At 37.2% G+C, this 27,608-nt stretch overlaps 1 protein-coding gene across 4 annotated transcripts in view; it reads right to left on the bottom strand.

Moving 5' to 3' along the window:
- The window catches only part of LOC127414060 (adhesion G protein-coupled receptor B3-like), a 254,114-nt gene that overhangs the window by 15,740 nt on the left and 210,766 nt on the right, over nucleotides 1-27,608 (bottom strand). For all 4 annotated transcript variants that reach the window (XM_051651758.1, XM_051651760.1, XM_051651762.1 and 1 more), the window contains 10 exons: nucleotides 25,728-25,854; nucleotides 24,291-24,394; nucleotides 24,091-24,193; nucleotides 9,811-9,961; nucleotides 7,083-7,152; nucleotides 6,608-6,674; nucleotides 4,249-4,334; nucleotides 3,329-3,427; nucleotides 2,140-2,311; nucleotides 125-220 (listed from right to left, as the gene is read on the bottom strand). In XM_051651758.1, the coding sequence (XP_051507718.1) occupies nucleotides 125-220; nucleotides 2,140-2,311; nucleotides 3,329-3,427; nucleotides 4,249-4,334; nucleotides 6,608-6,674; nucleotides 7,083-7,152; nucleotides 9,811-9,961; nucleotides 24,091-24,193; nucleotides 24,291-24,394; nucleotides 25,728-25,854 (1,075 nt within the window). The remainder of the gene's footprint in view (nucleotides 1-124; nucleotides 221-2,139; nucleotides 2,312-3,328; nucleotides 3,428-4,248; nucleotides 4,335-6,607; nucleotides 6,675-7,082; nucleotides 7,153-9,810; nucleotides 9,962-24,090; nucleotides 24,194-24,290; nucleotides 24,395-25,727; nucleotides 25,855-27,608) is intronic.

The following is a 27,608-nucleotide window of genomic DNA, read 5'->3' as shown; positions in this document are numbered from 1 at the left end:
CAACTCACTATTTGCACCAACATTTCAAGTATTTTTTAAGGCTGATATAATAATATTCCAATTCAGTTCTGTCTATGAATGTGGCGTGTAAGAATACTAAACTCACAATAAGTATGTTTCTTACCATGATCTGTGCATGCCCGTTGGGGAATGTACCAGTTGCGTCAGCACTGATGGGGTCTTGACAGTTTCTAAGGCGACATCTGAAGGCATCTTGGACCTATGCATAGTCCTTGTAGTCAGATTATTGAATCTCAAAAACAATTAATTCTATGATGTAAATATTTAAGTATAGCACATAATAAAACCTCAATGCTTCGGGATTTGGTCTTATGTGATATAATATGTCATTAAAAAACCAGGGCCACGTTTCCCAAAAGCATCGTATGCCTAAATAGATTGTAGAATCCATCTTAGTTTTGCAGCCTGTTTCCCAATAGAATCGTTACTTTAGTACTTGAAAATGCTTGTAGAATAACGAGTGCTCTGGAGTACTCGTACAGCACTAAGAGCATCATATGCACATAGATTTATGCAGAAAGCTGCAGGACAATCATGAAATTACACTTTATACAATTTAAATACCAATAGCTACACTTTATGCTAAGACTTTAATATCAGGATATATGTGTTTTATTTATTTTAATTTTAACAGATAAGTAAAATAATAATAATAATAATAATAATAATAATAATAATTATTATTATTATTATTGTTATAAAATACATAAAATTGTCTAAATGGATGAATAGATTAATTAGCAAGCAAATAAAGTTATTTGTGTGGACTAGATGGACAAGCTGGTAACAACAAAGTTGTGGCATGATTTATGCAGACAACTGTATAAATGAATATCAGAAGAAGAAAAAAGTAATTAACTTGCTGCCGTGCATGAAAATCGTCTGTATATACAGTATTTGCTCATCATCCTACATTTATTTGTCAGACGCTTTTATCCTCATCTCCTCTTTCTCTCTGACACCCAAAGGCTCTCTCGCCAGCACTACAAGTTATGTAGCACCGCACCTGCAGCATTGCTGTCACCGTTATCACTTTTGGGAGTACAGAGCAGACCTCCGCTTTATTGGTGAATGTCCATGAAGCGCATCTTCTAAACGTCTTCTTATTACAAATGCACATCTGATTATGGAAGCAGATTGTGTAAAATAAAAGGTTGTTCTGCACAAAATTATTGTAAAGAAAACATGTAAATATGCAGTTAATTAGGTTGAATATTTAAAAAAAATAATTTACATTTTTGTTTAGCAAGGTAAATTACAAATTGTAAAGTTATTACACAAATATAATGAAGTTACAATGACGAGCAGCACTATATGGTCACATTTCAGCACTGTCATATGGACAGCGACTCTCTTAAGTAGCACTTAAAGCACGTCCTTGCATGTTCATGTTAAGTGCAGTTTTGGGAAACGATCATAAAAAAACAACGAACGTTCGTGAAATTACTCGTAGAAAACGCTCTTAACCGCTAAGATCGATTGTTTTTGGGAAATGCAGCCCAGATCAAACAAAAAACAAGTACAATGCAAAAACAAGTGTATATGAGTCTTTTGTCCTCTGCATCACCCTATGAAATTACCAGATTGTGTTCTGTAGGGGGTAAAATTTAACTATTTAATGGTTGGCGTAGGCAGACAGACAGGTCAAAAGATCAGGAGGGATTCATTTGGAAAGTCATTTAGGACACTGGTAGACCCTAAATTACTTGTGATACACTGCTCATAGCCCATATTACTTTCATAATCTGACATAATCTGGGTGATTTGATCCACCAAAAACAGATCATGAAAAGTGGTCTCTATTTGACAGGTGGTTGGAGGGGAGGAATTGTAAAGTAAGTGAATCGTGATGTCAACAGACAAGGTTGTTTCAGAGGCAGAGCAAGTTTTGATAAAAGATTATAAAGACAAACATATTTTTTCTTTCATGTGGAATAACATGCGTAGATGAATTTTTCACAATACTGTAAACCACGAATGTGCATAAAAAGTAAACTAAAAGTTTTTAAATTTGAGAGTAATATTGGGAAAACAAACTGGGCCTGTGAAGAGGAAATCACTGATATTAGTCGAATGACATGCTGGAGAACAGAAGTGATTAAAATGGTTCCAACATACCTCTCTTCTGAGGATACAATGGACCATGACTATGACAAAGCCTTGCAGGGAGTCAAAAACAGCGAAGAGGATCTGGAATAATATTGAACGTTTGTCCGTCATGGCCAGCACTGCAGACATCCAGGTGAGAGCTAAGAGAGGGAGGACAACACAGGAACTCCACAGGGAGGCCCTGTGAAAGACAGAGAGAGAGAGAGAGAAAGAGAGAGAGAGAGATGGTGAAATGAAAGAAAATCCAACACAAAAGTGATCGCCCACTATTTCAACAGCTTTGGTTTCAAAATATTTTTCCATTCATTTTCTCTAATGAGTTCTAAGCCTTGAACAAACCAACCAGCTCCTAAATGAATCACAACATTTTAAACTTTAATTTGAATCAAAAAAGTATTTGAAAATCTTTGATTCTTTTATGAGGGAATGAAGCACTCAATCCATTAAGCATTGCAAATTATGCAAGTGAATCAAAATGGTACAATATAACTCTTTACTCTAAGTCATTGACTATACTGTAAGTATAAAATGAAGTTTGAAGTTAATTGAAGTTTTGAAGTTTAATGCAAAATATTCAGATATAATTTGTTGTGGGCAGACCCTTACGACATTCGCAGTGCCTTATGGGAGAGGGCGGTCACCGCTGAGGTTTGCTGAAATTTCTGTTTTCATGGTAACAGCGACTCTTCTGATTGGTGCATTTCTTGTCAGTATTATGGGTAATGTAGTTCTGGGAATTGGCATGATTTAAACATGGTTAAGCACATGCCACCTCTTAATCAATTTGGAGCTCATGGTAGGTCTGTCTTGAAAGGTTTATATATTATCATAAAAAAATAAAAATAATCGGTGGAGAAAATGAATAGGATCGTTACTTCTGAAACCCAACTGTTTCGCTACATAGAACAGATACAGTGAAGAAGAAAATATCCTTGGTTTGCCATTTTCATACCAGATATGTCATGTTCTTGTTTAAATTGCCATAAATTGCCATTAGCACCTAAATGAGTCCAAAAGCACACAACAACCACTAGAATGTTTGAACATTACAGACAAAAAATTGAGAGCCAGCTGTTCTTTACACCTCTGCAGATATCCTTCCCGAAGGCAAGGGGAAGGACACACATATAAACTCACACACACTTTATCGCATCCAACATAATCATATCGATTTGCTGAGGCATCGGTGGACACTTACATGGCATTGCTGGCTGTTGTCGCTGATAAAGCAGTAGTTGAAACGACACCACATTTTGCACATTTTAAAGTTAATCCTGTGTGAGGCTCACTCATCTGCCTGCAGAACAAATAATCAGACAACACAAAGAGAATGTTAATTGTTCACCCAAAAATGAAAACATCTGTCATCATTTACTCATCCTCATGCTGTTCCAACCCAGTGCAACTTTGTTTTTTCCAATAGAAAACAACAGGAGATGTTAGGCAGTATGTCAGTTTAAGTCACAATTCATTTTACAATTCCCATTGCATAATTTTAACATACTGTATAATGGTAAATGGTGACTAATGATAACATTCTGCTAAACATATTCTTTTGTGTTCCACAGAAAAAAGAAAAACATATGGGTTTGGAATGATATGAGAGTGAGCAAATGATGGCATAATTTTCATTCTTGTGTAAACTATCCCTTTAAAGTGCCCAGTCAGATTAGGTTTACTATAAGATACTGGATAAATGCTGTCAGGTATTTACATGGTGGTCTTATTTCACCAAAGAAAAGATGGTGGATGTTTCCCTGGGAGATATGGCCTTTCACAGCCATTACTAAAGGTTAAGTGTTACATTTCTGCACTAATAGTGCACTAATCAGAAATGCAATCTGCAGCCTGACTGGGCCAAACAGAACATCATTGGCTGAACCAATAGCAGGAGTTTGGTGTGCATTTGCCTTTGGGTTTGCCTTGTCCTTGAAGAATGGGGTATTTTAGAAGGCAACATAACTACCTACCACATTGGAAATGTAACAATGATGCCTTCAAATTATTTCTACTATAGGTAGGCAGCTCACTGCAGTAGGTTTTGGATCAGAGCATTGGGAGTTTGACATTTTCCATTTGTGTACACGTGTTTGTGTGGTTGAGTTAGTTGTCACTTACCCTGCTCTATGTTTTAGCTTCTTATCCAGGATCCCATCTCTCGAAACCAGTTTATTAAACACTAGAATACCAATCACCATGTTCACCTGGAAACACACAGAGAAAGAATGTCCAAACCTAATCTCATCAAACTGCAAAAGACCTCTCTTCTACCCCATATACAATACTGACACAAATTAACACAACACAATGTAGAAAAATGCACTTTATTAAATAACAGCTAACCACATGTAGTAAATGTATGAAACATTTCCAGCACAGTATATTGTAATAACTGCCTACAGTGATTTTCACTGAATTTGAGTATTTCAAATGCTGCTAGCATTTGAGCAGTGGTGAATTTTCAGGTCCAGCAATGCCTTCTCTGCTGGCCTAACATGCCAAATAAATAAATACATATTTTTCATCCTTTCATCCTCAATCACCTTTTTCCCTATGTATTTTTAATCGCTTTCCAATCTTAATTAATCTACAAACAAATAGAGAAAAATAAAAAGTTTATCCAGTCAGAATTTATTCCTTGATGCTTACAAGCAAAGTGTGACAACTGTTTCACATTCGCATACCCAAAGCCATGCTCCTTAGCCGAAGCAGCCTGTGAGTCTGAGCTCCACCCCCTCAGGCCTTCAGAATTTCTACAGAATCCCTCAACAGTGCAAATGAATGAGCAGCTAAAGTCAGATTGTCAGATTCATCAGCCAATCAGATTGATTTATTTGTTCTTGGTGGGTGTGATCTTTAGGATATGTCCTGGTCCAGGCCCTCTAGCTGGCCTTGAGTGATGCAATCCCTTTAAGTGATATACCTAATTTGAAAGCGAAGAGCGCCAGATCTTGCTGACCAGTCAGTCGGCTGTCACTGCCACATCACCACTGAGAAAGATATCCTTAATGATTTAAAAACAGGAGATGTTCTGCATGACCGTGTGATTGCTTAATTTATTAAACAGGAAAGGAGGACTGATTTTCACTTGAAGTAAACTGGTAAGTGCTTTTTGCATTGTTATAGCAACATCAGGAGTTTTCTAAGTGTAAATTAGGCTGCTTGAGCATTCAGTGTTGGATCAAGTTGTGAAAAGTAGTGCTGCATTCCATTCAACTCGGAAAGTCGGATTTTACTTCCTACTTGGATAAGTGCAATGGAATGCATCTTTAAATCAGAATTACAACTTGTAGGCTCGTGCAGAAATTCTCAACTCCGATTTCGCAGAGATGCAGGGGCATGATGTCACACAAACATGTTGACACTCGGGAAGATATACAAAGTAAGTGATAAACATTCACTTTATTAAGTAATATCGATAAATGAGTTTGTTTCCACATTACATGATATTAAAGCTTGTTAAACAAACGCCTGCAGAAACAGGTGTATAAAACATGGTAAATTATAATGTCTTTTGATAATCGTACACCTGAAGCACAAATGCTAGCGCTGCAGCATTGTTTATCAGTTGGGTTGCTAGGAGACATCTATAATGAGAGTCAAACCCCTGCTAAGCTAATGGGTGCATTGCAGTTTTGTTTCCTTACACGTCATCTTCCGAATATTGGGGAATGGAATGCATTTATGGTCGGAGATATCAAGTAAGAATATCCCACATCTAACTTGAATGGAAAGCAGCATAAATGTGTACCCTGATGAAACAAAATGTATTGCAAGCAACATTTAAATCGCAAATATTATTCGATAGATTTTCCAGGTATTATAGACCTCCTTGGTAGATTCATATAAAAAATTATGATTTCTGAATGTCTGTTCAGGAGACGTTCATTTCACAAAACAGTCATACTGCAGTTAAAATTAGGCTTGCTTGAGCATAAAGTGTCAAGTGTCAAAGCGTTTCAAGTTTTGGCTTTCATGCGTGGACGTGTTTTTAAAATGTCAATTGGTATTACTAGTTAGCTGCGACATAATGTATGATGCCCAAAAGCATAGAGTGTCTTATTTATTGTGAAACTGTGTTTTCTTAATGGCATGAACCACACTGAAGGCCTAGACTTTAAATGCACGGCCCGACACTGCATTTGAGAGTACACAGTTTTGATTTGCAACTGTTTATTTAATCTTGTTTACCATGTGACCTGTCAGTATCAGAGATTACCTTAGTCTAGAAACAAACTTTATAATGATTAGTATAAAAGATAAAAGTCACACATTCTTTATACCAAATGGCTGAAGGTCATTTTAGTGCATTGCATTTCATACCAAAACTTCAAGAACATTGCTCTTGGATCTTGTATTTTCCATTTTAAGTTTAGCATGCCAGATTAGTACAGTAAATTAAATAAAACACTATAAGGCACTGGGGTTTGTATTTAAGTCTGGTAAATGACTTTAAATAAACAAACTGTATAATTACCAGCACAACTGCAGCAGCAGGCCCCACAAATGCATAGAGAAGACCACCTTCCAGAGATAGCCAACAGCTGCAAACACACACACACACACACAAACACACACACACAAAACCCCACAAATATCAGCAAATCTTGCATAAAATTTTACATCCGGCATCAACTTAATGGAGCATAGCAGTACACAGTCATATTGTCCTTGGGTGTCAGGGGATCTGGAGCCATATGCCATGGTTCTACATGAGAGACTTGTGTGGAACAAGAACTCTGAGGAGATCTTAAAACACTGTTTATATCAAGGTATCCTCAGGAGACTTGAGTGGACTGTTGCAATCACTTGGTTCTGATTTGCTACTTCACTTCATGTGGATTCTCCTGTCTTTCTTGCCATTGTTTTAATTGGAATGGTTTTCAGAAGCTGTGGTGGGTCTTTAGGGTAAAGAAGAAAAACAGAGAGAAAAAAAAAGTAGGGTGTCTTACTATTGGGGTGTCCCGTATCCTTTAGCTTTTGTGAATCCCATTGATATAGCGACAACCAAGGCAGGCAATCCTTAAAAAGAGAAACACAAATTATTAAAGACCAAATATTGGGTAATTCTCCAGGACTCCCAGTCCATAAAAAATTAGTTTCCACTATGCTAGGGTGTACTGGCTGTATGCTAGGGCTTTGCTAGGTGGTAGCTTACTGGCCCAAGTCAAAAGAGCCCACCCCTATGTCTCTATGATATTCTTGTGCCTGGCTCAGATCCCTCCATCAATGCAAGTCTATGGGATTCTTTATGCCCATTTTATTGCCTTCCAGTGAAAATCTTAACTTTGCTTAGGAAAGTAATAGCACATCTTTTCCTCAATAAGCTGCATGATATAAGGTATCATTCGTATCCATAGCCCATCACTGCGGAAACAAATTAAGTGGCGAAGTTTAATATTTAGAAATAGGTATTTGTTAAAATCCCTAACCCTAAAAATGAACTTTAGAAATAGTAATAGTAAATGCCTTAGCAAACACTTGTTAAATTATAAGTATACTGGCTGCGGGTCTTCAGAAGTATTGGATTTTCAAATCAGGAATGATAGAATTTTTTTAAACTTCTAAAGTGTTTGTGAAACAAAAGCAGGTAAAGAAATCAATGAGAATCCCTGGAGTTTTACACTTGAAAACAACCATGTGAAATACAATTAGCACAACTACTTCAAATCGAAAGGCTGAAGCAATATAATAAGTCTTTGAGAATGACTGGATACAGAGTGTGAGCTAAAATATAATGTCATATCTGCTATCTTTCTAATCCTCTCTCTCTATTCCTCTGTTTCTCTTCTTTGCTGGTCTCTGGCAGGACTGCCATTATGAAAGGGATCTTTCTGTCCCTGCCACTGTCCCATGATCTGAATATTAACATCGTCTCTCTCTTGCTCTAGTGGCTGAATTTATTGATGCAATCAGTTTGTCAGAAGAACCAGCGAGGGGCCTGGCGGTCCACCCCCCCCCCCCCCCTTTGCTGAATCTAACCGAAGCTCCGCCCCTAGCCGCCCAGCAATTTCATACTCTACCAATCAGAAAGTACACTGCAGTGCACACAGCAACACCCTTCCTCCCTCAAAGGTCTCATTTAATCTCGGACAGGAGAAAAAAAGGCAAAAATCTGAGAAGGATTAATGAATTTGACCTGGAAATTGTCCATGCTGATATGACTACTCCCTCAGAGATACAAACTACAAACTGTTCTGCTGAACAAACACAAGCTATGTCACTTCAGAAGACTGTAGTCTGTCAGATATAAAGAACAATGGGGTAACATCTCAATGTGTCACGCCTCTTTTTACCACAGGGAAAAGCAACTTCACCATTCTCTTGAGAGGCGTCATTTCTTATGTCCTTCTTATGTTTCTATGACCTGAATGGCAGTTGACTTGGAATTATATGTGAATGAGGGGCTCAGCCAGGGGCATAATGCTCAAATTTTATTTGAGGAGGCACTGGAGGCAGCACTGGCTCACTTTTGTGCCCTCAGCGAGATAAGACAAGACCAGTGGAAGAGTAAGAAATGCTTTATAAAAATGTAGCTGTTACTTACAAAATAATGAAAAACAGTGGACGAGTTTTTGTATAGCATGCAATATCCTGCCCTACTATTTTATAAAAGTTGCATCTGAACTTAACAACCTGTGACCACCATGCTTTTTGTTGTATGGAAATAAGCAGGTTTTTGCATTTTGAAAATAACTTTTTTTGTGTGTTCCACAGGAGAAAAGGAATATGAGATAGGAGCAACATGGGGAATGGATGCACACTGATCATGAATTTTCAAGCAGAAATGTATTTTCTGTTAATGTATTTCTGCCATATCACTAAGGACAAACACTTTTTACCTGCAAAAATTACAGTACTGTATATAATATAAAGCGATAGTTTGCCAAAATCTAAATTCTGTCATCATTTCCTCACCCTTACGTTATTCCAAACCAATATGACTTTCTTGCTTTAGTGGAACACAAAAAGAGATTCCAGGCAGAAAGTTAGCCCAAATGGTGGCTGCTGGTGTCTGGTAATTGATTCTTTTTGTCTCCTCATATTCACTGCTTAGCAACCGTTGTTATGGAAATGGATTCACAGACTGATACAAAAGCGGGAGCAACAAGTTCGTTTGATAGCAGACATCACTATGAATTCCGCCACAAGATATTAAACACAAACCACTTGTGATTAGATATAACTCTAAGCTCTAAAATGTTTATTTTGTTCAATAAAAACGTGCACTGGGGCGTACCACTACTTACAGAAACATCACACAGATATATATTTTTTATTCATTTTTAATTAATCTACAATAAGTATGTATTCAAATACCCAAACTAATAAACGGTTCACATGTTTGTCCTTGTCAATCTTTTCCTGTCTTGTCTTTCCCCAGCACACAGCAAAACAATGCAATGATGGAAAGAGAGAGCTTTGACTGTTAGCTCTTCTGTAATCAATTTGATGTGTGTGTAAAGTGGTTCAGTATAAGAAGCCCTGAGGAGATATGAAACATACTTTACATTATTTACGGATACACAAGCTAGCTCGCATTGTTCACATTTGAGAAATAAATACAAACTAGATGATAGAGCAGAAAAAAAATATATATAAAAATGCAAGATTGAGACAGAGAGAGAGAGAGAGAGAGAGGAAGAAAGAGAGATATGTAATGGAGACCCAAGCACTCACCCCATCCCAGGCAGAGGAAACGTTTCCGGATGAGCCTGGTCCGAACTTTCCCCGTTACGGCCATGTAGGACTGCCAAGCTTCTGTCAAAACCCAGCAAAAGGACGCCAGGAAAAAGAAGTGCAGAAATGCAGTTGTCATCGTGCATATGCCCTGTCCATTCAACAGAGAGAAAGAAAGGCGATTAACTAAATCCACCAAGATTTTAAAAATTAATATGAGGTTCAAAAATGGATCCATCATTGTATCTACAGCCATTGATTTGATGAAAAGCAAGGCCATGTGAGAGAAGAGAAAACCAAGGCTGTATTGCTTTAATTCAGGCTGAAAACAACATAGTGTCAGAAAGAGAACATGTTTTGCTCCAGACTCATCACTCGTTTGCCACGTAGACGATCATCCCCTGCTTCTCATTCAAAATCTGAAAATCTCACTGAGGTTAAAACATACGTGCTTTGGATATTCTCCACACTTTGTCACCAGTAGCAAGCAAACCAGGAGTATCATAGGCCTTCTGCAAAGAAATCACAAAATAAATATCCTTCTCACTGAATGAGCATCTTCCACACTGGATTTGTTCGGTATGCCAATAATTTTAGAGATAATTATCATGTGATGGACCAAAACACCTTGCACACAAATTTGTCACCCTGGACCTCCCACCACCAGCCCCCTATCCTTTTTCTGGCATTTGACTGGTAACTTCACTGCATCTGTCTCATTGCAAAAGTTATGGACAGGATGAGTTGAAAACAAAACAGTTGGGACATTAAGAAAGGGAAGAGAGGATGCCCTTTGATTTACACGATTTACCCATGTATGACATGTTCTTGGATCAACATCCTTTGTTATCAGTTAACTGTAGCCTTAACTCTAACCCTACCTCTACCCCTGACCCTAAATTTCCCCCTATAATCAGAGGGCCCTGACATGTTGATCAGAATTTAGCCCTAAGCCTAACCCTAATCTTTAACCTCTCCCCAAAATCCATGTTGAGAAGACCATTGCTGGTCATAGCTTTTGTTTTGTTTGGATGGGATTCTGTTATGTTGATGTCCCTATCAAGCGTATTAACTAGTTTGACCAGCAAGCTTTCCTTGGTCAATAAGATTAATCAGAAAGACCATGCTGATTGACCAACATTTTTTCTGCACCAAACCAGCTTGCTGGTCTAAGTTGGTCTTTTCAGCATCTGATTGTTTGATAGTAATGATATTCCAGGACCAAAAAGAATGTAAAACATGTTAAGTGTGGTGAATATCACCTAAGCCTGGAGAGGAATCCACCCACTATCCAGTGACCCTGTACCACTAACGAGTCCACAGAGAGAAACTGGGCACTCATGGCATGGACAGAGAGTTGGGAGCATCAACTGGCTTGACTTCCAAGGTTGGTGCTGAAGGCATGACTGGCATGATGTTCAGTTGCAGAAGCCAGAGACAAGCTGGAAGAAACATAAGGAAGACTCTGCTTCTGTCTGTTGCCAGTCCACCTGGTGTGGCCAAGACGAATGCCGTGGAAATGGATCACAGCTAGCAGCATGTGATGAGGCACACCTGATGCTGACGAGCTCTCCTTGTTGCCATAAAACCAGTATTGTGTTTCTTCCTCAGTAAACCAGCTTCCATGGACACAATGTCCTTGAGAATCAGTTTGTTGTTCACAGCCAGGGTGCTTCTTAGCTAAGCGACCTCCTGGTCTCGTAAACTCTGGACCAATCCTGCATGGACCGTTCCATGACTTCCATACAAGGACACAATGGCCCATTTTGGTAACACTTCTCTCACACCCCCTTCCTATGGACTTTTCTTACTGTCACTGCCTCAGATATTGTTTAGGTGAAAGCCTGAGGAGATTCATCTCTAACACCATTGTGTCTCTTCATTATGTGCCATCAACATATTAAAGCTGAGATAAGTCAATGTTTTGATTGAGAGGGACATTTTTCAGAATCCATACAATATAACCTTTTCATATTTCTGGTAAGGAACCTGGAAGTAAACTATTGCGGTGTAAGCTTCTATAGCTTTGAATGGGAGACCACAGCAAATAATATCCACTATTATGTTTCCATGACTTTCCAAACTATATATAAAAAACAAAACAAAACAAAAAAAAAAACAGAGAGCTGCTGTGGAACACAGCAGTCAAGAGAGAAATGTGCCAACTACTGTCACTCCCTCAGCAGCTGTATTTGAAACCCCATTGCAACCCCCATTGTTGATTTTTTTTTTTTTTTTTTGTAATGCAAGGGTAATGTAACATAAATGTTAGAAATGTACACTAAATAATTTATATATATATATATATATATATATATATATATATATATATATATATATATATATATATATATAAAGGTTTGATTTACGCTGCTAAATAGGGCAGAAATGCATCATCACAATCTGTGAAAAGGGTTCATTAGAGACGTTTCAAACTTTGTTGATATGAACAGTACAGTGAAGAAAGTCCAGGAAATTATGGGGAGAAGAAGGGAAAACGAGATCAGACAATGTTATAAGCTGGACTTGAACTTCATTTGACAGCATAAGCACAACAGCAATATGACAATATGTCAGAAGATACTGTATGTGTGTGCTAATCACTAGGCCATGACTACGGTATATCTAAGACTTTGCTACTAAAATTTCACACTTATCTGTACATAAACACTTAGCATTCTGTCTATTTGTACTCTATTGCTTCAAGATACTTCAAGACACTGGAGCTAATCTTAGTATCACAGATATACACTGTATACTGTATACTGTATATTTATGCTGTATATAGCACAATGTTTTATTTAACATTTCTATGTGCCTTGTTGCATTTTATTTCATGCTAATACTAAAGGCTAATGCTAGCTGCTCAGCAAAACAAACAGAAAGTGATGTGGCTCATGGCACATGTGTGTCACTGCAGGACCTTATGGCCATATGGCCCAAAGCTAATGACTGATAAAAAACACTAATGCCATGGAACATAAATGAATTACTGTAAATTTAGCACTGAGGCTTCATTTGTGTAACAACTGACAGTCTAAAGACAGAAACAGCGAAGGTTTGCATTAATGTTTAAGGTTTGTTTCTTTCCAATAGGCTAGGGGGGTTTGGGCATTTGCTAAACACTACAACAGAGGGACAGCCACAACCTATTTACATTACATGTACGCATCAGGCAGGTGCTTTCATCCAAAGCAACTTACAGTGCATTCAAAATGTACATTTGATCAATTTATATAGTTTGTGTGACCCCTGGAAATCAAAACGCGTGACATACTCATGCTAGAAAGAGAATAAAAAAGTGAATATATGCCCATACCTCCTCTGCGTCAAAATGTGGTATATAGATAGCATCACACAGACAAATTTACAGGGAATTTAAAGGCACATAAGCATTCATACAAACAGCAAAGCTCCTAACCTGTGTAGGAATATTGGACTTGTATCTTTAAGTACCAAATGTGCTAGATCTGTATGCATGTGGGTTTGCCTGAAGAGCTGGGCAGCAGAGGAAGTGAATGGGGTGGCACACAGCCTCAGCTGAAATCCTGAGTGCACACTGCCCTTTACAAAGACAAATTGCTGGGAGATATTGAGCCCACTGTGTCTGTATCCATGGCAACAGAGGAAGTTCAGGAGAACAGTAAAGTACAACATGGCTGACGTAAAGGAAGGCGTGTGTGTGTGTGTGTGTGTGTGTATGTGTGTGTGTGTGTAGAAGGGTTAATGCTGGTGTGTGCTTCTGGGGTTGAAAATCATTGAATAACAGGGATTCATATATGGGAGTGTGAGACCAGGGAGAGAGTTCAGGACATTATCTTTAAGTGTATGAGTTCATTTACATGAATATACAACAGCTCTCTGGTGTAACACTACCTCACTTCAATAAGCTTTCTGAGGCACTATTTGACGTTAAATCAAATACTAAAATAAATATATAATATGCAGCAAATTATGTGCAATGTTAAATCACGATAAACAACCAGTGGCTAATGAGTTTTATTTATTCAAAACATGTTTTAATTTCTGGAACTACATGCTCAAACACATTAGAGGACGCTGTGCCCATTATGTCGATCAAATGCCTGTCTACTAATAACCTAATATATGAATTAATTGAAAGGAACTCACAAATGAATAATGGAACAACCACAATCAGCAATCCTAGCACTTCGTTATGACTAATTTACAATAGGAGTTTCTATTAGACAAGAATATAATCAACCAAATACACACATCACAATTCTGAAGACATTGAAAATTCTGTCATCATTTATTCACTCTCATGTTGATTTTAAACCCATATGACTTTCTTCTGTAGAACACAAATGGAAATGTAAGGCAGAATGTTAGCCTCAGTGACCATTACATTTCATTGCATCTATTTTCCATGCATACAATGAAAATGAACAGGTGACTGAGAATGAGAGCTTTCTTCCTACTGTAACTTCTCTTTTTGTGTTCCACTAAATAAAGAAAGCCATGCCGGTTTGAAACAACATGAGTGTGGCTAAATTAGGACAGGATTTTTATTTTTGGGAGAACTATCCCTTTAGCACAAATTAGATACATATGTTTTCTCAGTTCTAGCAAGCAATCAGTACACATTTGTCAACTTACACATTGCCAAGGGTGTAACTTTATCACTGCTCTCTTAGTATTCAGTTTAAAGAAAAAGTGTTTATGTCAATCTGTCATATCTCCCACATGAAGTGCAAGAACCGGGTTGTCAGAAGATATCTATAGAATACTACATTCCACCTAAAGCTCAACTATGATGCTGGATAAAATACCACCCGAAATAACATCTGCAGATGCCAATGTCATAAATCGTCAGTGCAGTAGGTCAGTTTGCCCATTAAGCTGTCATTAATTATTTATCATTCAGCTGTTCAAACATGAAAAATGACTAATTTTACCTCAAGGCAAAAGTTATAGATAAAACAAATCAGAGCGTGGTTTATATTACAAGCTATCTCCACAGATCATCAAAGTGGCTGACGTGTCAAAAACATTCAAATCCTCGTCTTCAAGAGAAATAATTTGATCCATGAGTCATCCGTCACGCTATCTAATCAAAACACAATCCTTTCATTGCAGATGATTCTTAGAGGGAGTCTCATTATTCTTTTTGAAAATGTGATTAAAAACTTACTCTATTCCTTCAGCTCCACTCCAATTAATCTCTACATTGCAAAATCCTTTTCTTACTTAGATATATTTACCATAAAATTAAAATAGCATGAAATATTACAACTTTTTTTCAGAGATTGTATCTTGAATATAGGGATGTTTATCCATTGAGCAACTTCTATACTTGCTTTTAGCAGAAACTTTGCAATTTTTTTTAACTTTATTTCTTATTTTATACCAGCCTTTTATTTATTTATTATTATTTTATTTTTATTTTTTGCAGTCAATCTGTCTGTGGTCTTTCTTACCTCTCACCTACAAATGGAAAACACCAAAGGGCCCTTGTTAACCAACAATGGCGAAATTTAAAAGACTTCTGTCCAAAACAACTTCATGCTCTTTACATTCATCATTAGGTGTTTCTTTAGGTGGTATTTCCATCACTGCTAGCACTAAGTCGATGTCCATTATTGTGTAACACTTGGTGTTGTTAACAGTGATTTGAGACTAAATCTGACAGGAGGCTGATATCCAGGTAAATTAAACAGATTAATTAAGCAACAGAAAATAAGAATATGCCTCCAAAGGTCCTATTCCCCATAATATCTCAGTCTGGATTCATCAGGGATGTTGCCTTCATTACAAAACACCTTCTTGAATTGTAGCACAATATTCCAGTTTAACAGCTATTTATTCACACTCTGTCAAGATTATCGCTGGAAACACTTTCCCCCTCGCTAATTAATGTTATATATTCTCCACATCTACTCCAAAACGAACAACACTCTTTAGCTGGCGTGCAAGGTTGTTGCTCTTTTTACATAAATGCCTTTCCTACATTAATATTTATGACAAATACTGTGGGTTTCCAAGATACAAAAATGTTGCCTTCCATTATTGAACAAGTTAGGTAAAATAAAAGCACAAATGCTACATTAGCAAACAATTTATCATGTATGACAGCACCAATCTCAGCTTAATAGGACACCACAAATAATGAATGTTTTCTTTTCAAGAAAAATTTGTTTTCTCCACAATTTCCTGGATAGAGTATTACTTGTGTCATAGTTTAGAAATGTGAATTCCAACATCAGAGAGAGAATTTCATTTTAAATTATGAATGATTTGTATCATCTCCAAATATTATTTGGATCGGTTTTTTCCAGTCAAAATCCTTGATGTCTGCGTTTGGAAAGGTGCCACAGGCTGTCCTCACATCTTATTACGTGAGAAGATAAACAAGTCAGAGACTGATCAAAAAGAGTAGTGCATAAATATAGACACAAAATTATAGACATACACTACCGTTCAAAAGTTTGGGGTCACTTGCCTGAAATGTTTCTCATGATCTTAAAAATCTTTTGATCTGAAGGCGTATGCTTAAATGTTTGAAATTGGTTTTGTAGACAAAAAGATAATTGTGCCACCATATTTGTATTTAAAAAAAAATCAAAATGTAATAACTTGCTTAGCCTCCAAAACAATATCCTTTTGACTAATGTCACACATTGCTCTTTTTTGCACAACACTTTTTATTAGAGGCGAGGTCTTCCACAAAGATCATAAGTTAGCTAGTTTTGCTAGTCTTGCATAGTCTACTTGAATATTCTCACTTGAGAAAAAGGCTACATTTAAGTGCCACCGTTGCCCCAAACCAATCTTCTTCAACATATTCAACTAAATGATCTGAACTCCACTGAGATACCTGAGGGTTGCAGCACCTGAAAAGTTTTTCTTTCAACTGTCTCTTTCAACATTCCAAAGTTTTAACTGAGTTTAAAGTCGAGGGCCTCAAAGCGAATAAAAAATCTGGTTTATATAAATCTGCCCTTTCATTTCCACTGACAGCTGGTACACACTGGCACTCAGATACTTGACAAAGTACCATTGGATTAAATGGCACCTTTTCTAACAGTGAGAGATAAGAGAAAGTTTGACTGAGATTCATTTAATAATCTTGGAGTCCGAAAAGACACCTTAGGTTCTGCTAATGGAATAACAGCAGACTCTGTGTCTGCATTTCCCCGGCTGTTTCTCTTAAAGGAACAACAAAAGTCAAAGCTCTCAACACACACACACGCTTGCAGAATAGACTTAGTAAATTCTTGCAGGTCTAATAATTAGTATGCATGTCTGAACTGTGTGTACTTTTGCCACATATTAGCTAAAAAGCTCCATCATTATAGAGTTTGTTTGTTTTGAACATCCATCATTTATACCTCCTGAGCCTGTTCTTTGCCATCTCAAGATTCTATTGCTCTGTTACAAAACCTCAGGGAATATACCTTACTTTTCCATGACTTTTCCAGGCATTTGTGATTTCTGGATACAGATTTTTGCAAAGCTGCTAATGAAAATCTACATTGCTAATGAATCATTTAACCAAATTTGTGAACTGTTTCGAATATTCATTGAAAATAACTGACAACAGATAATGTGTGTGTGTGTGTGTGTGTGTGTGTGTGTGTGTGATATATATATATATATATATATATATATATATATATATATATATATATATATATATATATACAGTATATATATAGTAAATAATTTTTTGATAGAAATTTCCGACATTTTAAGGCATCAAAGGCGTGCTTCTGATGCGAAGCCTGGTCCAAAAGGTATGCTACATAAGCAACATATTTACTATGCATACACGGAGAAGGTAACAGTGACAAAATAAACCCAAGATGGTGGACCAAGTGATAGAAATATTGATTGTAAATATATTTCTATTTCATGCAATATTAAAATCAGTGTCAATAAAACATTTTTTACCCAATATTTGTTTTGTGCTTTCTATTTTTGTGCTCAAAATAGTATCATTTGTATGAGTTTGTTTGTATAGGGACAGTACAAAAAGACAATTTTAGTTAAAAGACTAAAAAAGATGTGTTGTGCATAGAGATTAGAGCACTTGCTAATTTGCATCTCAAGTCACTAGAAAAGCCTTTAAAAAAATAGACTAAACTAAGAGTGAGTGCAAGTCTGCAAATCACACCACTAGCTTAGCATCATGCAACCTCGTAAGCCTCAACTGAAATCAATATTGTGTTGAGTCTTCGATGAGTCACTTATGAGGGTCCATCTCTGTTAGGATGCTGCCTAAGCTGCCTATGTAGGGAATAGACAGCAAGGCAGCTCACTAGGTATTGGAACAGAGCCCATGTATTTCTATCCTGCTTATTAAGATATTGTCAAGTCAGGGCAGACAAAGAGAAAATGTGCTTGTTATAAATCTATAGTCCTGACAGTTTTAGCCTAGGCCTAATTCATTCAGCTTAATGCTGGCTCCAGGCTGGGGGCAATGGTGAGATCCATATCTGTGCCCTTGTCTCCTACTGTAATAGCTGCTATTTAGTTGTACATTATGATCATCCAGAGAATGGCAAAAAGAAAAGCACATTTTGAATTACTGACAGAGGACTGAACTGCTGTCAGCAGTCTTAATCATTTCGTAGGAGTGAAGTTGAAATCCTTTATGTCTTTGATGAAAAGAAAATGTTAGCACTTTGTTCCACTAAAAAATGAATCATTCTACAATAGAGCTTTTAAAGATGGCTGTTTACCAAGTGTCAGAGTACAGAATTAGCTTTTTGCCACACCTGCCAATGGCAAGTGAATAAAGAATATTCACCAACCATAAAGATTGCTTACTGGCCATGAAAATGTGGTTTTTGAATTACTTATATACGCTTTGCATATCATTTTAAAAGTCGTGGTAGACAGTTTAATTTGAATCACTAAAGTCACATTCATCAGCGAGGGCCAGACTATCATTCTTACAATGTGACGTAAACCACTTATTATTAAGCAGTTGCTAATAACATTTCCAGCCCATTGGTGAGGAACTCGTTAAAGCATATTTTAACTTTTTGTCGCTTGCCGAATGTTAGTATTGGACAGTCAGTGTCAAATGTCTGGATTAGAACCATCATTTCTCACTCACAAATGGAGATACATATTTGCAGTCATTGTGGGGAAAAGTTGAAACCACCCTCATGTTGAATGGAAAATGATGTGGTGTAGAATTAAAAGAGGAAGATGACAGTGTGCATGATCAACAATGACAGGCCTTCATATCAGCTCAACATTTGGAGTGGACACAGGCTGAGCGCTCTCCCTCGCATGCCCATCAAGACCGATGTGTGACCTTCCGCTGAAGGCCTGTAGCCTGTAGCCTCTGTTCCTCTGAGAAAAGCATTCATGGCAACTCTTTCAACAGTGAGATGGAGCAGGAATTACACTAAACTGCCACTTTAAAGCATAAACGTGGCAAAAGAACTATGTGGAAAGACAGTGATACAAAGTAGAAAGCCATTTTATTGTCATGGTAACACTGATACACTGACCGTTTAAAACGCTGAACTGAATGCTGGACAGAGCAGAGCTCCAGACATAATTACTGTCCATTATTAGGGGACTGTACCTGGTCCACTGCTGTCATCAAGACCTATTCGTTCTTCCAAGCTTAAAAATCCTCACGTTAGTAATGATGATTCTTCCCTTATGAGCCCAAACAAGTATCCATTTCAATAATTTTATTTTATTACTTTAATACTTTATTTTACAAAGTAATATGCACTTTAATGTAGATGGCATGCTTATGTCCAAAAAATAAGAAGATATTATCTCTGTTCCAAAACCTAGTGAGCTGCCTACCTAGACAGAATTTTAAGGCATTGTAAGCACGCTCCCGACACAAATGCTGTTCCAAAATATAAAAATAGAAAACTTCAATTTCTACAACAGTATCGCATATACTGTATGAACATCAAAAAATACATTTCATTCAATACTGAAAAATACCAGTGTGCCTTTTTGCAAAGCCCACACTGATAATCAATAATCTAGATCAATCACAGTGGATCGCAATAATTTCAGAGTAATTAAAAAGATCTAATCTACTTTACGCTAGTAAAAGTGTCACAGGGGATTTCAGTATTATTATGCGTCTCTAAAATATTTAGAAATAACACAATAATTCCTACACGCTGTTGAAACTTGCAAAATTCCTTATATTTTATATAAACAGCAATGTTCAGTCTTAAGATAAATACAGTATATGTCTGAAGAGGGGTTTCATATTCCTGGAGGGACATTCGTTTGGTTTTGGGGATCAAAACCGACCCTGAATTTGCGTTCTTCTTATAGGACAGGTAAGCTTACATAACTGCAAAGCATGTGAAATATAGTGCCATCAGGATTGATCTGTGTAATTTTAGCTAACTTGATATTGCCTGCTAACACTGACGAATTGCAAGCTACCTTGCTTCGTAACTTTCAAATAATTTCAACGATCTTCTCTTTATACTAAAAGTCAGGTATACAGGATTGATTTAAGCAAATACGCTGGTTTCTTATTCGTAGTACAACATATGACATACAAAACATACAATAGTGCAACATAACAGTGCAGTGTAACAGTAAACTGTCTGGTATAGTTCGGTAGTATGTAGCTGTATGTGTGTATCAGTATGCTAGGTTAGCTGATAAGTAGTTTAAGTTTAGTCTCAAAGTTTGTTGTAAAACAATCATAACTGTGTAATTTTAATTATGCTACCTCATCTGTCAGCATGATGCTGGTGGATCACGTTCAGTCTCTTTGTACATTACGTCATTGTTTTGGCCGATGCTCGCTCGCTCGCGTCCCTATGGAGTGTGTGCACGAGTGCGAGCACGAGCAACAGGTAGCTGGCTGCAGGCCACAGGTGTCATTAATAACAATGGTTTCTGAATCTTACATACTGCACCTTTAATGGCATGACTTTGGCTAATAATAATGTATAAAAGTGAACTAGCCAATTAATCACAAATGGTTACTTTTATACCCACTTAAGTCCCCCCTCAATTTTTTCCCTAATGTACTTCATTTTAGATAATAATGGCTTACTAATAAAGGAAATCCCTAGAAATACAGTAATACTTATATATACAGTATATATATATATATATATATATATATATATATATATATATATATATATATATATATATACTGGTGGCCAAAATTTGGGAATAATGTACAGATTTTGCTCTTATGGAAAGAAATTGGTACTTTTATTCACCAAAGTGGCATTCAACTGATCACAATGTATAGTCAGGACATTAATAACGTGAAAAATTACTATTACAATCTGAAAAAAAAATTTCAGAACTTCTTAGACTACTTCAAAGAGTTCTCATCAAAAAATCCTCCACATGCAGCAATGACAACTTTGCAGATCCTTGGCATTCTAGCTGTCAGTTTGTCCAGGTGACATTTCACCCCACATTTCCTGTAGCACTTGCCATAGATGTGGCTGTCTTGTCAGGCACTTCTCACGCACCTTACAGTCTAGCTGATCCCACAAATGCTCAATGGGGTTAAGATCCATAACACTCTTTTCCAATTATCTGTTGTCCAATGTCTGTGTTTCTTTGCCCACTCTAACCTTTTCTTTTTGTTTTTCTGTTTCAAAAGTGGCTTTTTCTTTGCAATTCTTTGCACCCCTGTGTCTTCTCTTTACTGTTGTTCATGAAACTGGTGTTGAGTGGGTAGAATTCAATGAAGCTGTCAGCTGAGGACGTGAGGTGTCTATGTCTCAAACTAGAGACTCTGATGTACTTATCCTCTTGTTTAGTTGTACATCTGGCCTTCCACATCTCATTCTGTCCTTGTTAGAGCCAGTTGTCTTTGAAGACTGTAGTATACACCTTTGTATGAAATCTTCAGTTTGTTGACAATTTCAAGCATTGTATAGCCTTCATTCCTCAAAACAATGATTGACTGATGAGTTTCTAGAGAAAGCTGTTTCTTTTTTTGCCATTTTTGACCTAATATTGACCTTAAGACATGCCAGTCTATTGCATACTGGGCAACTCAAAAACAAACACAAAGACAATGTTAAGCTTCATTTAACGAACCAAATAGCTTTAAACTGTGCTTGATATTATGGCAAGTGATTTTCTAGTACGAAATTAGCAATTTAGCATGATTACTTAAGGACAAGGTGTTGGAGTGATGGCTGCTGGAAATGGGGGCTGTCTAGATTTGATCAAAAATGACTTTTTTCAAATAGTGATGGTGCTATTTTTTTTTACATCAGTAATGTCCTGACTATACTTTGTGATCAGCTGAACGCCACTTTGGTGAATTAAAGTACCAATTTCCTTCCATAAGAGCAAAATCTGTACATTATGCCAAACTTTTGGCCGCCAGTGTATATTTACAGCGTCTTTTATTGTGTTTACTCAAATGAGGGCAAATGAGTGTTATTTGTGAGTGAGCAAACAATTAATCTTTGTTCTTCATCATTCCTGAAATTAGATTTTTCCATATCTAATCATCTCTGATCTTGAATATGAAACAGTGAAATGTGACAAAATGGTCCTCACAATATATGTTTAACTATCTAACATACCATAATTACATAATGAATTATTTTACAACATTTCCAAAATGTGAGCTAAAACTGACTCTTGTGTAAATAATAATGTAATTTTTGTAAGTGTAAATGTAAGTGTACTACTGCCAGCAACTTAACAGGAAGCTCATTTGTTCTTTTTAAAATCTAAATTAAAACTTTAAAAAGCTTAAAATGCTTTCATTCTACCTACACCCTAAACTTTAAATGTGCCACTCACAATTGTACCAAATGTTCAAATTCATGTGGGCTCCGGATATTGCAGAGAGACTGTTATATAACTGGACCATTTGGGCTGTGAACACTATGGGACTTTTGCTTCAAGTTTACTGAAGTACTTTAAAACAAATATGGAACACAATGCCAAACATTCCACTTCATGTTGCTCAATAGTCTTCTCTTTCCAATGACAAAATAAACAAGGATACGTTTATTTTAACTATACATAAACTACATAAGTTGAATATTGGGGCAGCTTTTCTTAATTCAGAAATGTCCTTGACACTTAGATGTGCTGCCATTCTAGCAGATCGCTTGAAAGACATTTATGAGTATAAAATAGACAATGATCATTTTCTAATCCCCTGATGTGCTAACTGAGTGCTACATGCACTCATCCAATCAAAAAGAGGGGCAAAGGGAAGCAGATGACTTGGGAAGAGGGGAGGAGAGCTTGGATCATGACATCACTCACTCACCAAAACTGGCATGTTACAACATTAATAATTCAAAATTAAGAAATTACAAACTAATTTGCAGATGCAAAAAAGTTCTAGCCACATGTCTACTCCATTTATGGTTTAGCTGGACACAATCTTTCATGTCTGATCAAAGTCATACACTGGGTGTGTCCGTCCATGATGCGTTTGCATTGTACAATTCAGAACGCAGCATGCTGCATTCAGGTTTATGCATTTAGCAGCTCTGAACATAGTGGCATCATCATCATCATCTCTCTTTGGCATTGGACACAAAACAATGTTCCCATTCGTTAAAAATAACCGCTATGGCTGACTGAGCAATGAGTCAAGATTTAGAAATGTAATCTAGACACAGTGGACTGATAAACAATGCTTAGAATGCTCAGAAACTCACTGGAAACATTTAGGATTGTCTTACATTTACTATAATAACAAAATCGAAATGATTTCAAACTTTTCCTTTGGCAAATTTGGGGTCTAATCAGAATGTGAATATAAATACAAACTTAAAAACATGCACATAAAAGTTCACCTAGAAAAGATCCCAATTCAGGCATAACATTACAAGTATATAGCACAATGCGTAGCAAACGACATGAAGACTTTAACATCTGGATAGGTAGGTAGGTCACTTTAGAGAAAATTAGGCTAGCCAGCTTGACTTTTAGTGAATCACAATGCCCAAAGCAGAGGAATTAAAATGCACTTGGGAGCTAGATTGTGTTTCTGGTAGTACAACAGACACACAGCAAACACCTGCATTTTAAACCCTGAGACAACAATTTAAACATAACGCCACAGCAGAGTATCTCCATTCAAGACAAGCTTACAAAATCAGCCCACACACAAACCAACCCTAGAAAAACATACAAGAATCCAGAGTCCAGACTTAATATGAGCAAATCTGATAATATCAATGTTCAGATTCTCAGTTGCTGCTTGGATGACTTCATCTTTTAATCTAATGCATGGCAATATTTGGGTAACACAAAGTATAGACATACAGTACAAAAGTGAATTCAAATAGAAATATTTACCGCATTATGTGTCTGCGTCTGTCCAACTAGGATCAGAATGTTGGAGCAGATGATTGAAAGGCAGAAATTGATCAGAATTATTGATCTCTCCGACCGGATATACCTGAAAATGAAATGTTTTAGTAAGTATATATAAGGAACAGTTGCATTTCCCCAGTAGTCCCCAAAAATTATTTGTAATATCCTTTGTAACTACTTACCTCCATAGAACAGCATACACCACAGCCAGTGTGATCAAGGCCAGGCAGGACAGACCACAGCCTACTATTAGTGTCACAGATGGAACCCCTGTGTACTCCATAGCCTGTGAATGACACACAAGAGCATCGGTGAGCAATTTTCAGACCCTTGTACCACTAAAAAAAAGCAAATTCAGTGCCTGGTAATAAAGCACATTACAGGATGGATACTTACCGCAGCAGGGCCATTTATAGTGCCCAAATTTAGAAGATTAAAGCACAAGCTTTTTGACCAGTAATTATTATTATTATTTTTTTTAACCATTCAATTTCCTTTTCACATGAATAAAATGTATTTAGCTTCCATACAAATGCACAGTGCTCATCATCAACAGGTATGCACTAATTAACCACTATAAATAACAATCAACAGTCTGTTTTAATTAAGGTAGGACCATCACTGGGTGTTGACCATCATTTTGGACAAGTATTTGTCCAGTTGGGGAGGTTCAATAATAATGTATTAATAATCAGTATGTTAGTATGTTTATGTAAAACATTCAGACAGAGAGAAGAAATGAGCATTTCAGCTTAACCGCACAGAATGAATTTTGATCATTTAAATATTTGACTATTTACCATCTTAATTTTTTGCTCGTATTGGGTGCACAGGCCTCATCTAAACCTCTCCTAGTCCATTTATTTATGCCCCCCCCCCCCCCCCTCAATCCGGCTCCCAGGAGCCACAACTTATTGTGACATATCAGCTGTGCATTGCAATGATATGAGTTATCAAACTTTGGCCCTGCTGCATCACCAAGATGAAGACAACACCATCATTTTTACATGGGAGCCATTTATTCAATGCCTGGTCACATGGGTAGAGAAAAAATGGCTGCCTCTTATTCTGTAAATAGAGCCATATAGCCATCTATTCTTATGGAGTACATAACCCGTTTCTGAACCTATTAAATAGCATTGGTGAAAAGGCCATACCTTATGGAATAATATGTCAAATGTGATATCTAAAAGTTCAGGCAATGTATAGTAAAGGCAAAAGAGAAGGGGAGCCTCCTGTTATCTTAATGTACATGCAAATACCACTATTAAATGGTACATGAAAGCAATCTATGCGCACAATCTATAGTCTAGAATATCGGCATAACATCCCAAGGCTAATAAATACTGCATCAATGCAAATAGTAAATCTTAAGTCTATTCATAAATATTTGATGGCAAATAGTAAAACATAGGCGATGCGCCCACACACACACACACACACACACACACGAGAGAGAGAGAGAGAGAGAGAGAGAAGCTTTACCAAATGAGCGCAGGTAGATCTGTATCATAATCTGATATGACATTATTAAAGCTGTTGCAGTCATTTGAATACCAGCGACACTTAAATCAATACAGCAGCTTATCAGATCGGGTGAAGATAATTTCAGTACTTACTATTTCTCTGGGTTGTTGAGCCAAAATGGCGAAGGTAGATACCCGATCACATAAGCATTTGGTGTGGGATGCATCGGTGAGCACAGTTCTGCATCCTCTCGAGCTCCAGCTGCCCCACGAATCGTTCCTAAACAACACAGACAAGATTAATTCAGACCGCAGCTCGCTTTAACGAGCTTTTTTTCCTTGTCAATCCGCCTCTCCAAATCCTTAACAATGCGCTCGATCTTAATCTCATCCACTTCACTTCTTACTCAAGCGACAAGAAAGTACACGCGACGCTTTTTTGGTGCGGATCGCGCCTCGCGCGAGACTCTGTGGAGCTTTCCAGCGCTGTGGTGCTGAACGACTCGCTCCACACACACTCATGCCACACAAGCAAATAAAGCGTCTTTCCCGAAGCTGTGGCTGGTCTTTTACTCTGTTTCTGCTTCTGGTTTCGTTTATCTTTCTCTAACGGTGTTTATTTCCTCTCGCTTTTCTAATTAGCGGCTTTTGGAAGCTTTCCTGTGGGAAAAAATCAGCCTAGAAACGACGGACAGCATCAGATTGATACTCTCTCACCTCCCGCCTAGCTCTCGCGCAGATGGGGGGGAGATGTCTCAGAACTAACTCCCTTCGCTTGTTCGTTCATACCCATTGCAGCATTTATCCCTGAATATCCTAAATTTAACCGATTATACACTTTTCAGTGTTGCAGTATGCTTTTCCGAGACGTAAGCGTCGGAGAGAATGCGAGCGAAAGCGTTGTAACCACCCCGTGAAAGCGGACTTGATGGTAGCAGCCAATTTCTCCTTCTCTGGCGAGCAAAATGATAGAATACACATTTCACCAATTTATTAATGCTTACACATCTCGGTTGATATTGCAGTAGTTTTATCTAGAGGTCCGATCAGATCAACAGACAAAACGTACACTCTTTTAATAATTGATCATTTTTAGAATGTGTAAAATATACATTTCAAAAACTCTCCTATTACAAAACATGCCTCTAGCTTACACATTCCTAGTCAACAATGCAGAATTAGAAACTTTTTAAAAAAGTGTGACGATTAGCCATTTGAATATAACTGGTGTATATAAAGAAGCATTGAATTACAGTGTCTCCAAAAGATGCATAACAAATATAGCCTTCTTCTGCAGGCTGTATGACATGAAACCCTTCATAACCCTTCCCAGAGGAAGACTGTCTGCACATCTCCATAATTAAACTGCAGCAACGATCTCTTTTCAAGCTTTTAATTAAGATTTCAACCTCAGTCTTTTTCATATACATGGGTTAGACTTTATAATAACTTCCATTAGCAAGTCAGTGACGGATATTATGTAATAACAGATCAGTAGCTCATGTACATTAAAACAGATACACAGAGATGAATGGATGCAAAAGAAAGATGCAATGAAAGTGCATGGGGACACAGGCAATAATTCCCAAACATTCTACTCAACATCTTCTTTTCATATTGGATTGGAAGAACATGGGGGTGGATACATGACAGAAGTTTCCTTTTTGGGTGACCTTACCCTTAATAATATGACTTCTTAATAAAATGTATCTTAAAATTTTACCTAAACATGTGACATGGAGCATATCATGCAGACAAAATAAACCTTGATTTAGGAATAGATGTAGCAGCATATATGTATACAACATAAATCAGCCTGGATTGATTCACTCATAGAATACAAAGTGCGGCCATGTCCCGTCTAACCGTACTGACAGCAAGCCGATAGCGACCGACTCTAGGTGTTTATTAGGAAGTCATGGAATGGATTGCTGTAGTTAATGTGTCATCAAACCCAATTGATGTGATGCACTCAATATGCGGTCAATGTATCCAATCATTGAATGCATGATCATTACATTATAGAAGTTACAC

Source organism: Myxocyprinus asiaticus, chromosome 23 (assembly GCF_019703515.2).
Source record: "Myxocyprinus asiaticus isolate MX2 ecotype Aquarium Trade chromosome 23, UBuf_Myxa_2, whole genome shotgun sequence".
Classification (NCBI taxonomy): domain Eukaryota; kingdom Metazoa; phylum Chordata; class Actinopteri; order Cypriniformes; family Catostomidae; genus Myxocyprinus; species Myxocyprinus asiaticus.
The sequence above is the reverse complement of the archived record's forward strand: the minus strand, read 5'-3'. Positions and strand labels throughout refer to the sequence as shown.